The sequence below is a fragment of the Pipistrellus hanaki genome (assembly GCF_964339955.1).
Source record: "Pipistrellus hanaki genome assembly, chromosome: 2".
Lineage (NCBI taxonomy): Eukaryota > Metazoa > Chordata > Mammalia > Chiroptera > Vespertilionidae > Pipistrellus > Pipistrellus hanaki.
In genome coordinates this window covers 1,217,700-1,235,170 of record NC_140504.1, presented here as the reverse complement: position 1 = coordinate 1,235,170, position 17,471 = coordinate 1,217,700, and the positions used below count along the sequence as shown (strand labels likewise).

At 61.4% G+C, this 17,471-nt stretch overlaps 1 protein-coding gene across 1 annotated transcript; it reads right to left on the bottom strand.

Moving 5' to 3' along the window:
• Nucleotides 1–1,326: 1,326 nt before the first annotated feature.
• IFNGR2 (interferon gamma receptor 2) lies at nt 1,327–17,244 on the bottom strand. Its single transcript, XM_084874249.1, has 7 exons — nt 17,079–17,244; nt 13,042–13,174; nt 12,021–12,229; nt 6,387–6,535; nt 3,927–4,086; nt 3,437–3,594; nt 1,327–2,326 (listed from the first exon to the last, which is right to left on the bottom strand). Exons 1-7 carry the CDS (start codon nt 17,161–17,163, stop codon nt 2,174–2,176), a joined length of 1,047 nt encoding a protein of 348 aa, XP_084730375.1. The 5' UTR covers nt 17,164–17,244; the 3' UTR covers nt 1,327–2,173.
• Nucleotides 17,245–17,471: the final 227 nt, after the last annotated feature.

Genomic DNA, 17,471 nt, shown 5'->3' with positions numbered 1-17,471 from the left:
GAGAGAAACATCAATGCTGAGAGAGAATTATTTCATCACTGCTTCCTGCACGCCCCCTGCTGGGGATTAAGCCTGCACCCTGAGCCTGTGCCCTTGACTGGAATCGAACCCAGGACCCTTCAATCCACAGGCTGACGCTCTCTCTGCTGAGCAAACCAGCCAGGGCCGGGCTTGAACTCTTTTTTTTAATATAATTTTATTGATTTTTTTTTTTTTTTTTTTACCGAGAGGAAGGGAGAGAGAGAGCTAGAAACGTCCATGAGAGAGAAACATCGACCAGCTGCCTCTTGCACACCTCCTACCGGGGATGTGCCCGCAACCAATGTACATGCTCTTGACCGGAATCAAACCTGGGACCTTTCAGTCCGCAGGCCGACGCTCTACCACTGAGCCAACCCGGCTTCGGTGGGGCTTGAACTCCTAACCGGCTCCTGCTGCTGCCTACAAGGCCTCCTGGCAGGCTGCACCCGCCCAGCAGGGGGCGTTCTTCTACCTCGAATGATCCCAGGCAGGCCCTTCGTTTACAGCTCCTGACTCTTCCACACCTGCGCCCAGCGAGGTGCAGAGGGTGGGTGTCCTTTTACCTCCTGTCACCCGGATGGCAGGACACTGTGCTCGGTTAGAAAGCCAGCCCAGGAGCCCTTCCTCACCAGCTGGGCAGACCCCCGAGAGAGAGAGAGAGAGAGAGAGAGAGAGAGAGAGAGAGAGAGAGCGAGCGCGCGCGAGAGCGCGCCATCAGTTCATGCTTGAAGCTTCATGTCCCCGCAGTCGCTGTCTTCTTCCCATTCGAGGTCAGGCGGCTAGGAGGGGCCTTTCTGAGGCAGACTTTACATCCTGTGTCGCTGTGTGTGTGTGTGTGTGTGAGCACTACATATCCCCCTTCTACATGCTGAGTCATAGGAATGAGTCTAACCCGTGTGCTTGGAGTCAGGAGATTCGTGCCGTGGGCATGGGTACTGCCACCAGCCGATTCTCGGTGCTGCCCACAGCCCGCCGTGGCCAGCCGTGCGCCCATCACAGGGAACGAAGGTGACACGGCTTCTACCGTGTTTCCCCGAAAATAAGACTACTTACAGGTTTCCTTCTGAGTGAAATATAGGGCATCCTCTGAAAATAAGGCCCCCCTTAGGCTAAACATGAGAGATTTCGTCCACTGATTCTGAAAGAAATGGAGTCACAAGAAATTCACCAGGAAGTTCAGGAATTGGATTGTTATGATGATGCTCCAGAAGATGATGACATGATTGTCATTGAATAAATGAGTAAATTCTTGATACTGTAGGATTCACAGTTTGTCTGGTTTGTGTTGACAACTACCGTACCGTATACAGGTGATAAATTTCCTTTATTTTCATTTAACAATAAATGTGTACCGTATTCTTCTTCATGGAAAAATAAGACATCCCCTGAAAGGAAGACCTAGCGCATCTTTGGGAACAAAAATTAATATAAGACACTGTCTTATTTTCGGGGAGCACTATTAGGTGAAAGGCCATAGTAGGGGGAGAACCGGAGGGGGAGGGGAGGGGAGTGAGCTCTTGCTGAGGGCTCAGGCCACGCCCTTGGAGGACACGGCCACGCCCCGGCCTTGCTACACCTTTCGAGGAACCAGGCGGCCTACGCGTGGAGCTCTCGCCACGCTGCTGGGTGTACTTGAACCCGAAGGCCAGGTGAGGTAACTTAAAAATGTGAAACTCAGAAAACAGCCAAAATAGGGGAAAAGAGGGGAAAAGAGGGGAAAGCTCCCGTAGACTTTTTAAAAGTTAGCTATACAGTCTTTTATTTCCAGGTTGAAAAAAGCCCTAAATTACCAGAAACTATTTACAGGATTAAGTTGTCTTCAGCCGTGGACCGGCGTGAGGGCGCAGTGTCCCTGCGGGGCCACCGGGCGGCGGGCTGCGGAGTCCACGGGCGGCTCCTGCCACTTGCTCACAATGAGACAGGCCCTTTTGGTGTTTGAGAGGAGCCATTCTGGGGAATCCATAGAATCATCCTAGAAAGTCGTCTGATTAGAAACGTCTTAAAGGAAAAAATAAGCGTGTCTTCCCCAAGGCCCGACGGCCCTGCCTGCGGTGGGCCGTGGAGTCCTGGGCTTGGGAAGCCCTGAGAGAAGAGGTGGCACGTGGGCTGCGGGTCCCGCTCCCGCTCCGCAGGCTGGGCCACAGCGTGTGGTTCAAAGTGTCGGGACAGGGTCCCCCGCTTCGGAGGGCGCCCCCGGCTCCTGCTCCGAGCACGAGACTTCGGACACCGCCACCCAGGCATCGTCCTCTGCCGGGCTGTCCTGGTCCAGGGCCTCCAGGATGTGCTGAGCCGGGTCCTTTAAATACTGGGGAGCGAAACCAACACCAGTGAGTGACCGGCCCAAGCCCAGGCCTCGGCTCGTCCTGTCGCACCAGGGCGTGCTACTCAGGTTCACTTCCTAGCCTGTCCCCAAGGAACCACCGCCGAACCCGGGCGCCGCCGGCTGGCCGGCCCGGAGCGCTGACCGGTCAGACCCTGACGGGGACCCAGGGTCCCTCAGGAAGGGCCTGCCCGCTGCGCTGGGCGGGGCGGGGACCATCCAGCAGGCTCAGTCTGGTTCCCAGCGAAGGAGCACGCGGGACCTCGGTCAGCGACGGGGAGAGCAGCCTCGCTGGCTGCAGCCAGAAGCAAATCCTCTATCAGCTTCTGACCCCACCGTCCCGACTGACCCACAGGGCCCGGCTGCCTCCCAGAGCCGCGGGGGCGGGGGCTGTGCAGGGAAATGAGGTTCCCCTCAGGAGCCCCCAGCCCTTTGCAGGCCTTTGCCGTACTAGTTACACCCTGGGACCCGGGTGCAAAGCCCTGTGCTCAGCGCCGGGGCGTTCACTCCGGAACCCCGCGCACACGCCGGCCCCGAGCGCACGCTCTCCCGGCCTGTCTGCTCCCACCCCGGCCGTGCTCCCCCAGCGCCCCCCCCCGAAAGCACACGGCGGCTGTTGCCGAGAGAAGGCCCTCCTGCCGCCAATCTCTTGGCCAGGTTGCCGTTTTGGCTAACCTGGTGCCATTAAAAAAATTTTTTAATTGTGCTAATATAACCTAAAACGGTCACCGAACCACTTACGGGCGTGTGGCTTCCCAGTGGTGAGTACACCGACATGGCTGGCAACACCACTACCCTCCATCTCACAGCTGTCATTTTAAAAACAGAAACTGTCCCCACAGAAGGCAAACTCCCACCCCCTGCCAGCCCTGGCACCCCCCCCCACTGCCCATGAACTTGAGGACCTGCAGTGCCTCATGGCATGGAGTCACGTGGTTTTTGTCTTTGACCGACCGGCACAATGCCTCCAGCCCGTCCGTGCTGCGGCCGGTCGGAAGCTCTGTGGAGGCGTGTCACGTGTTTACACCTTCACCCTGATGCCAGGGCACGCACCTCTGACTCCAATCCCCGGGTCCCTGGCGCGCCCACACGTACCTCCTCTATCTGCACCGGGATGCCGGGCGGCGTGTGGAACCAGTACTTGATGAGGCCCCGGAACCGCAGGATGAGGAAGACGCAGGCGCCCGCCAGCCCCGCCAGCCCCAGGAAGGTGGCCGCCGCGACCAGGACGACCCGCTGCAGCCTGGTGGCGGCTGGGAGAGGACAGAGGTGAGCGAGAGGGCCAGCCGTGACTCCATCGTGGGGTCATGTTCCCCTGTCCCCGGGGACCGGCAGAGAGGGGCCCTCCCGCCGCCCTATATGCTCCAGTGGCTAGTGAGGCAGCCTCACACCAAGCCAAGGCCGGGGCACGGCAGTGGTCACCGGGGGCGTGGCCTGAGAGCCCTCAGCACAAGCTCGCTCCCCTCCACTCCCCTCCCCTCCCCTCTGGCTCTCCCCCGACTATGGCCCTTCACCTAACAGTGCTCCCCGATGTCACTATTTCAGGGGCGTCCTTTCCCGGCTCAGAGGCCGGAACACATCTCACCGTCGGCTGCAGTCTCGTGACAGGAGACGTTGCTGGGGAGCCCGGGTCTGTCGAGGTCCTGGGCCTTCCAGAGCAGGTGCGCCTGCGCCCGGAGGCAGTACTCGCTCAGCGGCTGCAGGTCCCGCAGCACGATGGCGCTGTCCCGGTAGGGGCCCCTCACCTGCGGGACACGGGGCGTGAGCGACCGGGCCCGACCCACAGCCGGGCAGCGCGGTCCCTCCGGGGGTCCTCAGCCTCACGGAGAACCCACGCCCGGCAGTGGGCAGGTTGTGGACTTTTGGAGGTAAAATCAGCTTTATAGGAATTTTACTTTGTGAGCAATTTGAGAGATTTTTAAGCGTAAATTTGATATAAAACATTTTACCTTATAAGTTGATTCCAGTACATAATCCCAAGGAGAATGTTTTTACTACATTCTTATTTTTCAATTTCCAAATTAAGATGACAAAAAGCAAATAACTTGTGGAGTTGTGCTTATTGTGAGTGGTTATGGCACTGCGGTTAGAAACCCTACGTTTTCTGGCTTTAAATACCCACCATCAGCCCACAAGACACCACTCCTGTGCAGCTCCCACGAGCGGAGGAGGAGCGGTGCCGGTCTGGCCAGAGAGCGTCCTGCCCGGCCCGAAGAGGGTGGGAGGCCCAGCCGGGGGGGGAGGCGGCGAGCAGGGCGGAGTTCAAGCCCCCGTGTACGGGAGGCGCCGTCAGCAGCGGAAGCCGCGCGGGGAGAGGATGTGAGGACGGTGCCCGGCTGCGGGGCGGCTTCTGACCGAGAGGCCTCCGGGCCGTCGAGACTCATAAACCCACCAGCCGGGGCCCCACGGGCGCTCCCGTGTCCAGAATGCCATTCTCTCCTTTAAAAGGAGCGTTTTGTTGTCGGTGGTTAGTCTAATCTAGATACTCCAAGTTAGTCAACAGAGAAAAATCCTTCTGGGGGAAAATGTGCCTTTAGTGCCAACCTGCTTCGAGTTTTAATGAAACGTGGCCAGGCTGCCCACCCGCAGGCCCCACACCTGGCCCTCGTCATCGTGGCTCCTCCTGGCCCCAGAGAAGGCTGTCCGCCCCCCAGGCAAGGGGAAAAGGACGGGCCTCCGTGGGACCCCGTCCACGGCGCCGCCTCCGGCTCAGACACAGCGGACGCTCGGCAGCCATTTGGGACCGGGCGGCCCCGGCTCAGGCCGGGGAGGGGGCTGCTATGGCGCTGAGTGCAAGAAGCAGGTCCTTCCCTCGGGCACAGGCCACCACCACGCTCGAGAGCTCCGAGGGACGGCATCGTTTACGAGCAGCAGGTGACAGTGAGCTTTAACCCATTTCTCCGGTTAGTGCTGCCGGCGGCCGGGCGCGGGGGAAAGCTGCTCTGATGCCACACAGAGCGCCACTGAGGTCTGTCAGCAGCCAGGCGGGCATTTCCAATGCAGAACATGGGCTGCAGAGAAGAGCTGGTGTTCAGGCAGGGGCAGCTGCCAGGGGAAGGCCTGCCCACATGGCTGGCCCTGGCTGGCACCAGCCTGGCGCTCGGCGGCCCCGCCCCCACAGCCGGCAAGGGAGGCGGTGGGGCGTGGCAGCTGGACCCTGCTTGTGACCATGCTGGAACCGGGGAACGGCGACTTTACACAGACAGGGGCCTCATCGAGTGCACCGCGGCAGCCGGGCACCGGGATGAGGAGGGCCGAGAGCCGCCTCCTCTGCCCGCACCACCCAGCAGCGACCACCCTCGGCCTGACCCCTGTCCACGGATCCCCGGCCCCAGTCCCTCGTCACGTGAGTCTCTGGCGGATCCAGCATGCCCAGGTCCCCTGATGGCCGCCTTCTCCCGTCGACTGTCCCGTCCCCCCAGGACGCTCTCTCCCCATGGACGCTCCCCTGCTCACACAAGCCTCTCTGCAAACCGTTCACACCAGAGGAATTTGAAGTCACACCTGGCGGCTGGCGTGGTGGATTCCGTGTCGAGTCTGACCCTAACTCCAGAGCGTGGCACAGGCGCCACCAGCCTGGGCCCCGGGGGTCGGGAGCACGTGACTCGGACAGAGGGACCCCGCGGAGGGCGGGAGGGAGCAACAGGCCTGCAGGAGGCGGGGCAGAGCTGGCTCCGATCTCGGGCCAGGGAGGCACCAGGCAGCGGTCCTCGTCCATTTTCTTTCTAATCCTCACCGAGGACATTCTCCCACTGATTTTAGAGAGTGGGAGAGAGAGGGAGACAGAGAGAAACACCGATGCGCGAGAAACACGCCGATTGGCTGCCTCCTGCACGCACCCCAACCAGGGCCTGGGCCGGGGAGGAGCCTGCAAACCAGGTATGTGTCCTTGACCTGAATTGAACCAAGGATGGTCCGCAGGCCTGCTGCTCTATCCACTGAGCCATACGGGCCAGGGCTGTTCTTGCCATTTTACTGTCTACATTCTTTCCCTCTATCAGGTACTCCAAGCAAAGAAAATAAAAGTATCTGGAAATACGCTTGCCTGTGGGTTTCCGGCCTTTTCCCAGTAATGGATGTAATACTGAAACGTGACCATGGAGGGGTCCAGGATGGTGAAGGGCGGGGACAGCTTGACGACCAGGGAGCCTTCTCCTGGGGTCACCCAGATGTGTCTTGGAGGCCCAATGGTCACTGAAACAGAATCACAAACAGAACAAAGCTATGTAATCACAATCACAAACAGAACACACATCATACTGCATTATGTATAACTCTGCACGTATGCAATGCTACATATATGGCCTGCACACACACACACACACACATCCATTTACATATGCATCCGGGTTCACGAGACACTGGAGGCTGCTCCGGCATGAGACCCACTGCGAGGCTGCAGGGCGGGGAGCCCGGCAGGGTCACCCTGCAGCTCCAGGGGAAGGGCCCGCGCCGGCCACACGGCCCCCCAGTCTCTCCGGTCCCACCAGGAGGCGCTCAGGTGCCAGCGGCCACGACCCATGTTGGCAGGCACTGGAGCCCCTTATCTTAATAGCCCCAGAGCCAGTACCTCTTATCTTTTTACTTTATTACTAGAGGCTCAGGGAGTGGTGTGTCCCTCAGCCCAGCCTGCACCTTCTTGCAATCTAGAACCTTTCTGGGAATGTCAGACTGCTGGATCGGGCCTAAACCTGCAATTGGACATCCCTCCCGCAATCCGGGACCGCTGGCTCCTAACCGCTCGCTCGTCTGCCTGCCTGATCACCCCTAACCATTCACCTGCCTGCCTGATTTTGCCCCTAAAACTCAAGCTTCTTCTTTATTTTTAATATAGTTCTTTATTTTATTTTAAAAGTCAACCTTCTTAATTACATGAGGCATTTAACATTATTCCATATTCCTTACAGCGAGCTAAGCATGGTAAACCCAGCAGATTCTAAATACTTATGGGCTTCCACACAAACACTTTTTAACCAGGAATGCTGTAATAGGCAGCCTCCAAAAGCTTGAACTGGAAAACCTGAAGTGGAGTGCTCAGATTTCAGACATCAGATGCTGTTAGCAGGATCTCTATCCCAATTGAACTCTGAGCTCTCAACGGTCTGGACAAACCGCCCTTCACTGTCCCCAAAGTTTCTTACTCGTCACTATCCCATTTTCCTTTTTTTTTTTAGTTCAATGTTTTATATCCACATCAGTATCAACATACCATACAGACCCACCTGCCAGCCTAGCTGGGCAGGCAGGAGGGTGTCCATGGCAGCACAGAAAACAGGGATTCTTGTCCCCAAAGAGGAGAAAATGGGTTTACAGTCAAGGAAACAAAATCAGGGCCAACGTGTTTAAGAAGCCTTGACGCTGCATCGAGCGGTGCTGTGGGCAGCCTGCGTCTCGGCTGGCCCAGCGGGACCTGCGGAGCCTTGGCTCCCGGGAAGCCTGGGGTCAGACAGGGCCCAGCTCTGGAGGCATTTTAATGGTTTTGCTTTTGGGAGGAGGGCTTCTGGGCAGCAGCTCCAGGTGGAAGGTTTCCCTTCGGGGTTGGACGGGAAGTTGGGTCTGTGGGGCGGGACCAGCTGAGGTTCCTTCCTGCCTTGACCCCAGGTCTGTGATTTAAAAATCAGGGCGCCAGGCTGGGGCTGAGCACCCCAGGGTCTCTGTAAACACGGAGGCACAGGCAGGGGGAGTGGGGAGCTGCAGAAACTGGTGCCCATAGGGGAAGGGGGCATGGGGTGGGGGTATGTCTTTTTTTTTTTTTTTTTAATATATTTTATTGATTTTTACAGAGAGGAAGGGAGAGGGATAGAGAGCTAGAAACATCGATGAGAGAGAAACATCGACCAGCTGCCTCTTGCACGCCCCCTACTAGGGATGTGCCCGCAACCAAGGCACATGCCCCTGACCGGAACCGAACCCGGGACCCTTCAGTCTGCAGACCGACGCTCTATCCACTGAGCCACACTGGTTTCACCTGGAGGAGGAGGTATGTCTTCTAACAGAGACTTAGAGGTACAGAGACTCAGAGAGACAGAGAGAACAGAGATGGGGAGAGAAGGAGTGACAGGAAGAGAGAGGCTCAGAGAAAGCGAGCGAGACAGACAGACAGACAGAGACAGACGGGGTCCTGCTCTGAGTCAGGCGCTGGGGGCGCGGGGGTGTGCAGGGTGACGTGAGGGCGTCGTTCTGTGCCAGGGGAGGGTGCGGCCACGCAGCAGCAGCTCCCGGGACCCGCACGGGCTGCGGGCTCCCAAAGCCCAGGCGGCGGCGGCGGCTCTCCCGGTGAGGAAGGCACACCCGCTGCCGCTCGGCACAGCCTGGGCCGCGGGCGGCGGGTCTGGCACGCCGGGCTCGCGTCCCCGGTGGGGAGGCCATCCGCACCCTCCATCGGCGCACACTGGGCTCCAGGCTCCTGTGGTCCCCACTGGCCGTCTTCGCCTGCCGGCGCCCCCGGTGAGCCAGCGCGGCCGGTCTCGGACCCGGTGCGGCCGCGTGGGGCCTGGCTGCAGGCCGTGCCTGTGGTCACCGATCCCATGGATGTCCGGGTGGTCCGAGGCCTGTGCCCCAGGCCTGTGCCCGCAGCCCCGCTCCCCTCCCCGCGGCTCTCGGGCCTCCGCGATGCGGGACGGGAGCCGTTCTGGGCCGGCGGCCTCCGCACCTCGTCCTGTGCCTCAGCCGGAAGCTGCCGGCGCTCCTGCGCGCTCCTCGGCCCGCCGCTCCCGGGGACCCGGAGGACGCGTCAGGGAGGCTCCCCCGCAGCTCGCGGAGGCGATGAGGCGATGTGCTCTCCTCGCAGCGCCGGCGCCCCGGCGGCCCTCGCCCCCTCACACCGAGGCAACAAGCTCATCCTTCCGCCGGGAACAGCGACCCTCACCGGACATCACTTCCCGCCGGAACCACGTGCAAACACCGCGAGACGAGGACCACGGCTGGCTGTGCGCATGCGTAGTAACAGGCTCACGTTCCCGCCGGCGCCGGGCGTCCTCCCCGATCCCACAACCCCCTGCGCGCCCACTTCCGGTTCCTCCGCCTTCGCCTCCGGGGCGTCCTCCCCGCCCGCCCGCCCAGGGCCTCCGCCGAGGCGGGTGGTTTGGGTTTGGCGTGGTCGGCTGTTTGCCGTCGGGAAGCAGTGAGGCCTGGGGAGCAGCGCCGCCGCCGGAACACGCCGTCCCAGGCGCCCCAGGAACAGCCGCCCCTGCGGCCCACTCCCGCCCGCCGTGAGGAAGGTGGGTGCGGAGCCGTTTTCCCAGCGGGCCTTCCTCCTCCTTCCCAGCTCCCTCCAGACCTACTCCTCCCGACCCCAACCCAGGCCCTGCAGCCCTCCCCCATTTCTTACACTTTCCCCACCCAGCTCGCACCCTATCTGTCGCGTTGCCTTGGGGCACCCCTAACCGCTCCCTGGGGCGGGCCGCCTGGTGTTCTGGTCTCTGGTCTCTGGTCGGTCCAGTAGCTGGCTTTTTACATGGAGAGGTGGTTGTTTTGTTAATCCTCACCGAGGACACTCCCATTGATTTTGTAGAGAGTGGAAGGGAGGGGGAGAGACAGAGGAACATCCAGTGAGAGACATCCATTGGTTGTCTCCTTCCCCTGACGGACTGGGGATCCAGCCTGCAACCGAGGCGCGTGGCCTGGACTGGAATTGAGCTCAAGGACCCCAGTCCTCGGGGTGACGCTCTATCCACTGAGCCAGCCCGGCTTATCACTCCACAAACTACTGCCCAGAGTCCCCGCCTCGTTCCCAGGAACACCGCGCCCAGCGGAGCCCAGGGGCCCGGCTGTGATCGGCACTGCAGGCTGTTCAGGCTGAAAGGCGGTCCCAGCCGGGCCACGCTGCCCACAGCAATGCCACCAGGCTCCTGGCAGACACGCCGCCTTGATCAGGTTCCAGAGAAGCCGAGAGGAGGGCTAACCACGGTCCTGTTTTCATGCGGCAGAAAAGGTCTCGGTGGCCCTTCCCTACTGTGTACACCTTGTTATGTAACCACTCCCGCCCTTAAACCCTCTTGTCTCCCAGCTTATCATGATCCAGAGTCCAAATATCACTGAGAAATGCTACCTCCAAAGTCTACTTCTCAAGGCTTTTCATGCACTTCCCAGGCCAGCCAGGCCCCAACTCGTGTGCTATAAATGAATGATATCACCATCAAGTAAGCATTTAATCTGTGCAGTTTGGCCGGTGAGCTCAGTGGTTAGAACCTCGAGGGCACACTAAAGAGTTTTGGGGTTTGATTCCTAGTCAAGGGCACACTCCTGGGTTGTGGGTGCATGTAGGAGGCAACCAACCGATGTCTCTCCCCCCACCCCCCATCTCCTTCCAACTCCCTGAAAAAGCAATGGGAAAAGCATCCTCAGGTGAGGGTTAACGAGGTGGTGCGCGATGGGCTGAGCTATACCGGCCGGGCTCCAGCTTCCCTTTCACAGAGCAATGGCGGGAGCCCGGGAGTCCGGGACCCGCAGGGGCAGCGGCTGCTCGGGCTCCCTCTGCAAGGCAGTCTCTAGACCTCCATGATTTCCCCACGGGCGAGGCGTGGGGCCTGGGAGCCCGGAGCAGGCACTTCATCGCTGCCTGTCAGCGCCCACAGACCTGCCCTTCTGCAGGGCGTCCCCACCTGGATCCTGACACCAGCTGACCACCGGGGCGGCTGTGCGCAGCAACGGCCGTGTCCTGAGCAACGACACACCAGGCAGCGTGGACGCACAGCGGCCACTGGAGGTGCCCCACGGCCAGAGCAGGGATCGGAGCCAGGGACGGCCAGCGGCAGAGCTGGGATGTGCACGGCCTGTGTGGCGCCAGCTCCGTCCCCCTTAGCGCTGGGAGCCATCGTCACCTGCTCGCTCATCCCCCTCCACCCGTAGGGACAGCAGCGATGGGACCAGCTGGCCCCTGTACGGCCCACACTGGGGGCCCACAACCTGGCATGTGTCCTGCCCGGGAATCGAACCCTGACCTCCTGCTTCCTAGGTCGATGTTCAACCACTGAGCCACACCGGCTGGGCCTCTGCATTATTTTGATTGAATCTCAGACATTACATTATCTTGTCTGGACTTGAGCTTCAGTAGGATCTCTAAACAGAACCCATCTAAAAACACAAAGACCATTATAACTAACAGTAAGGGCCTAACTATCAGCAGCTGTCTAGGCGGTGGTCCCTCCTCAAGGAGACGTCCGGGCCTCAGTCACCTCCATGCTTGTGCCGCCTGAGCTGCAGCCCCCGAGTGGGAACCGAGCTGGGAGCACGCGTTCCGTCCGTTAGTAACAGCCTCCCTGCCTGTGCCACGCGCCAGGCGCTGTTCCTGCGGATTCGTCTAAATCTAGAGCATAAAGGAAGCCGCCAGGACAGGGAGGGAGACCGTGCAGCCACACACCAGTGTGCACCGGACGAGGCCAGCACACCGCTCAGCGAGGCCGGGCAGGCCCAGGCTCTGCAGGCGGCCCGATGCAGCGAATGCAGCGAGCTAGAAGCCGGTGTGGCTGCGTCCCAATAAAACCTCGTTTATAAAAACAGGCGGTGGGCCGGCAGTAGTCTGGGCGGCCAGGCCCCGGGTTTGCCCATCACCGCCAGGACCTGGGTGTGCCCGGGTGCCCACCTCTGCTGTGGTTCAGGAGAGGCAGGCGGCGGCACGTGGAGCCAGCACAGCTCGGCGGAGAGGGACACGGGCCCGCGGGGCTCTGCCGGCACTTACCGTTGCGGTAGTGCTGGAACCAGGGCGCCGAGGCCCAGGCGGAGACGCGCCCCGGCAGCTCGGCCCGGACGCGCAGGGAGACGTTGAAGTAGGGCAGGAAACCCCGGGACAGGCTGGAGGCGGTAAAGTCACACTCGGTCGCAGCGATCTTGGAGCAGTTCACCCCGACGCTGCTCAGCGTGACGTCGGACCACTCGCGGCTGCTGGGGCTGAACAGAAACCGGAAACCGAGCTCAGGGGCCAGAAACCGCTCTCCTGGTGCATGGCCCTCCGGGGCGGGTGTGTGTGATCACAAGCCACACATCTGCCCGTGACCCAGCAACTCTCCGCCTACCCAACAGGTGTACGACCTTCACAGTCACTCTTAGGAGGTTTCACCCCCCAAACCCTGTACCATCACAGTCACCCCCTCCTCCCCAGGCCCCAGGCCATCACTGACCCACTTCCTGCCTGGTGGGGCCACAGTCATAACTGATGTTCGGCTGACGTTCACATGACCCCGTTTGTGAACACACACTCAGGCGTATAGCATCATGGACACAGGTTTTACGCGCTGGGTGGAGGTGAAGGTGGAGGTGGAGATTGGGGCGGTGGCTGTATTCCCACCCAGGTGCGAGCACTGCGGACGTTTCTGTGGCTCTGAGTGGACAGGAGGCCAGTGAGGGCCCCCCGCCCCGTACCCGCCGGCCCCGTCCTCGCCCCCGGGGTGGGACCATTTCGTTCACGGGTTTATCGGGTCTCATAAAAGGGCTCAGCTAATAGCGGTCACCGATTGGTAACAACGAGGACCTGTGCTTGCCTTCCGTTCCCCGAAACCAGGGTCACCCGCCACCCCGAGAGGCCATATGGTTAGACAGCGGGCTCTCTGGTGCGGGTGAGGAGGGGCCTCCGACCTTGCAGGTCCGGCAGCCCGAGCGGACCCTGTGCTCCCGCGGGCTGGCTCCAGTCCTGCCGGAGGCATACGCGGTGGCCCAGAGCCCTCAGCCCCCCCCCCCGCAGACCCCACAGAAGATCCACTTACTATTTGAACTGCACCTGGTACACCACCGGCCCCGCCTCGTGGCTCAGCGGCCCCGGCTCCCAGCCCAGGACCTGCTCCGTGTTGTACAGGCGGATCTTCAGGTTCTGAGGCGCAGGCAGCTGGGAGGGAGGGTCTGGAGAGGGACCCAGGACAGGAGGTGGGGAGAAAAGAGGACAAAGAAGACAAACCAGTTACAAACATTGAAAGCACGCTGTCGGTTTGTCCCAGCTGAAAAACGGCATTGCCCAATCTCCCCGGCTGCCCCTCTCCCCGTGACCAGAGATGGCACCGCCGACCAGTCCCCGGGGGAGGCCCTCCTCGCAGGCCCTGGGCTAGGAGTCTGGCCGGCCTAGATGCCTGCCTGTTCCAGCGAGTGTGTGACTGGAGAGGGAGAGGGAGAGAGACAGAAACATCAGTGATGAGAGAGATCGGCTGCCTCCAGTACACCCCCTACTGTAGATCGAGCCCAAAACCCTTCAGCCCTAGGCTGATGCTCTACCCACTGGACCACACGGCCCCGGCCCTGCCCACCAGTTTACACGGCCCATCTCCATGGCAGAGCCTCCTCTGACCGAACCAGCAACACGCCTTCTACTCTCCAGCAGCCCATCCCCCTCCTGCTTGCCCGTGGGCTGCTGACCCCGGCCGATCAGTGGGGTGAGCCTACCCCTCGCAGACTCTCACACCTCCGTGTCCTGCCTCTTACTTTCTGATGCTGACACGCATCGCCACCAGCCACCCCGACTGCGCTCAGCTCCGGAGGCTGAGGTCAGACAGGCCGCGCGGGGCGAGGTGCGTGGAGCTGGTTCCCTCAGGTTCTGGGGGAGGAAGGGGCCTCGCCCTGTGCCAGCGCGTGCTGCTCTCCCGCTCCCTCCTTCTAAGTACCTTGTGAGTCTGTAGGGCCAAGAGAGCCCAGTGTTCCAGGTGTCTGTCTCTCTCTCTCTCTCTCTCTCTCTCACACACACACACACACCCCTGTCCTGGGACCTTTAAGGTGACCACATCTTGTGAAGTCCCGTTGGCCCCGGAGAGGAACTGCCCAGGACATCCCGGGCCATGCTCTGCCTGGCCACCTCCGCCCTCGGCCTTCTCCTGGCGCCCCGCCGCCTAGACCGTCAGCTAAGACGGGAGCCCGGGGCGGGCGGTGCAGAGAGGCCAGGGCCGGGGGAGCCTCCACTCTCCCAGCTGCTCTGAGGGCTGCGAGGGGACCCAGTTTTGCTCCTGTGGTGGAGGTTCTTGGAACCCCCTCACCACACTCAGAGGAGGAGCCGCGTTTCCAGGGAAGCACCGGCCTGTCTCAACCGCACGCCTCGATCCCCGCACCCTGCCCAGCCCAGGCCCCTCACTCCGTGTCGGCCTGCATGGCCTCCTCCCGCATCGACCTGGCCTGGGTTCACACCCCCGTCGGCACCAAGGGTCCCTGTCTGGGCACGCACAGGAGGCAACCAATCAGTCTCTCTCACATCAAAGTTTCTGTCTCCTCCCTTCCACTCTGTCTAAAAATCAATCAATGGGAAAATATCCTCTGAAAAGGATTAACAACAACAAAAAGGCTATCCTGGGTGTCAACAGCGGTTTTTTGTTTTTCAAAGATAATTGTATTGATTTCAGAGAGGAAGGGAGAGGGAGAGAGAAACATTAATGAGAGAGAGACACTGATCGGCTGCCTCCTGCACACCCCACGCTGGGGATGGAGCCCAACCTGGGCCTGTGCCCTGACCGGGAATCCAACCCTGACCTCCTGGTTCCTAGGTCAGCACTCAACCACGGAGCTCCGGGGCTTACAGCACAGTTTAACACACTTCACACACAGATAATAAAGTAAAGTACAATTGTCATTAAAACTGTTTAATCTTGACAACTGACGATCCTTCAGGCTGTTGACATCCGTGAGGCCATATGGTGACTACAATCAGGACCATCAGCCAGCCCGCCCCTGCCCCTGCAGGCCAGAGGTCAAACTAAAACCCGTGTCCCCAGCCGTAAGCAGGCCAGAGGTCAAAATAAAACCGGCGTCCCCAGCCGTAAGCAGGAAGGAAGCTGCTCCTTTGGCACCACTGGGCGGCTTAATTACAGACCCCTGGCCTCTACACACAAAAGGGGGGTTTGGTCTCCTGGGGAGGAAACGGGCTGTTACCCACTGCAGAGGGGGCTGGGAAATTAAGAAGCCGCAGCCCTGGCTGCCCGGGAGAGCAGCCCCCCATCGTGTACAGCGTGCGCCCCCACCCCGAGGCGTTCCGGCTGCTGAGCGCGGCATCGGGAGCGCGTGGTGCAGACCCAGCTGCGGTGGTTTTCTGTCGCTGGGGAGCTGCCGCCTCTCTCCTGCCTCCTTGTAGGAGCTTTGTGTGGTCAAGCCAGCGTCACGGAGTTCCCCGGCAGCCCGGCCATCCATGGCAGTCGGCAGCCGCTCGGGCTGTGCAGCCAGAGGCCCCCTGATCGCAGCGCTCCGGAGTGGGTGACTCACCCACTTCGGTGTGCGCTCCCCAGCAACTGCCCGGCTGGCAGCGGGCGGGGCCTTTTTCTGCCAGGGGTCATTTGCATATTTGTAACATCATTCGCTTAAGACAGTGGTCAGCAAACTGCGGCTCTCGAGCGGCTCTGGCCCCTTGAGTGTGGCTCTTCCACAAAACACCACACCTGGGCGAGTCTATGTTTAAGAAGTGGCGCTAGAAGAAGTTTAAGTTTAAAAAATGTGGCTCTCTAAAGAAATGTCAATCGTCGTACTGTTGGTATTTGGCTCTGTATTTGGACGGATGAGTTTGCCGACCACGGGCTTAAGAGAATCACTTAATGTAAATCTATGCTCTGAAAAAATCTCCTGGATTTATTGCATTTCGAGTCTGCTTCCAGTTGCTTTGGTGGGGCCAGACCCAGTGTTTCTTGGGCCTTATATGTAGTGACCTTGACTTAAGTTGGGTCAGGGCCAATATGTGTATATTATCCCTAAAACAACCCTCAGGGGGAGAGAGTATAAGTCTCCCTTTAAAAAATTTGTTTCCAGCCGAAACCGGTTTGGCTCAGTGGGTAGAGCGTCGGTTTGAGGACTCAAAGGTCCCGGGTTGGATTCCAGTCAAGGGCATGTACCTCGGTTGGGGGCACATCCCCAGTAGGGGGTGTGATGGAGGCAGCTGATCGATGATTCTCTCCCATCGATGTTTCTCTCTATCCCTCTCTCTTCCTCTCTGTAAAAACTCAATAAAATATATATTTTTAAAAAATTTGTTTCCAATACCCTTTTTAATTTTTTATATACTTACTGGTTTCAGAGAGAAAGGAAGAGGGAGAGACAAACATCAACGATGCGATCATTGATCAGCCGCCTCCTGCACGCCCCCTACTGGGGATGGAGCCCGCAACCCGGGCCTGTGCCCTGACCGGAATGGAACCTGGGACCCCTCCGTCCTCTGGAGGTCGCTCTATCCACTGAGCCACACCAGCCAGGGCTCCAGTACTCCCATTTCCCCTTTTCTCCCCCATAAAACGACTCCTGGCTCCCACGGGACACGGTGACCCGCGGGCAGTGTGGGCGGCACTCTGCCGTCACTGCCCCCCGCCCCCCGGGCACAGGCCGTGCAGCGGCCCCCAGAGCCCCCTGCCCGCCAGTCCCCCGCCCTCCGGGCCCCTCTGCGGGCCGCTTCCGGGCCGCCGCCCCGCCCCCGCCCCCGCCCCGGGGCCCCCGCCCCGCGGCCTCTCCGGCGCCCGGTGCCCGGCCCCCCGCGCCCCGCCGCGGCTCCCCGTCTGCCTGCGGGCTCCGCGGCCCCTGCGCCCCGCTCAGCCCGGCCCGCGCGCTCCGGGCGCCCCCCTGGCTCCGCCTGGGCCCCCTCCGCCGCCGCCGCCCGCTCCGCTCCGCCCGCCGGAGCCCGGCCTCCTTTGTTCCCGGAGCAGCGGGGGCGGGGGCGGCCCGCCCGGCGCTCCGGCCGCCCCGCCGCCCCCGAGGCCCGGGCCCAGCCCGATCGCTCCCGCCGGACCCGGAACTCCCCGCCGCCCGGCCGACCGCCCCCGATCCGGCCCGCCGCGCTCCCGGGCCGGGGCCTCACCTGCCGGGGCCGCGGAGCGGAGGAGGAGGAGGAAGAGGAGGAGGAGGAGCGGCAGCGGGAGCCGGAGCCACAGCCGCGGCCGCATGGCGCTCCGGGCGCCCGGGCTCCCCGCCGCGGGGTCCGGCCGCTCCGGTCGCGGCGGCCCCGGAGCGCAGGCCCGGCCTCCGCCTCCGCCCCCGCCCGCCCCGCCCTCCCTCCTCCGCCCCGCCCTCCCTCCTCCGCCCCGCCCTCCGCCCTCCGCCCTCCGCCCTCCCTCCTCCGCCCCGCCCTCCCTCCTCCGCCCCGCCCTCCCTCCTCCGCCCCGCCCTCCCTCCTCCGCCCCGCCCTCCGCCCTCCGCCCTCCGCCCCGCCCTCCCTCCTCCGCCCCGCCCTCCCTCCTCCGCCCCGCCCCGC

Excerpts from the sequence above, each read along its gene's own strand:
- IFNGR2 (XM_084874249.1), bottom strand. The coding sequence starts at position 17,163 with ATGCGGCCGCGGCTGTGGCTCCGGCTCCCGCTGCCGCTCCTCCTCCTC. Across the intron at positions 13,175-17,078 it reads CCGCTCCGCGGCCCCGGCAG|ACCCTCCCTCCCAGCTGCCT; the intron begins GTGAGGCCCCGG and ends GTCCCTCTCCAG. Across the intron at positions 4,087-6,386 it reads AAAAGGCCGGAAACCCACAG|GTGAGGGGCCCCTACCGGGA; the intron begins GCAAGCGTATTT and ends CGTGTCCCGCAG.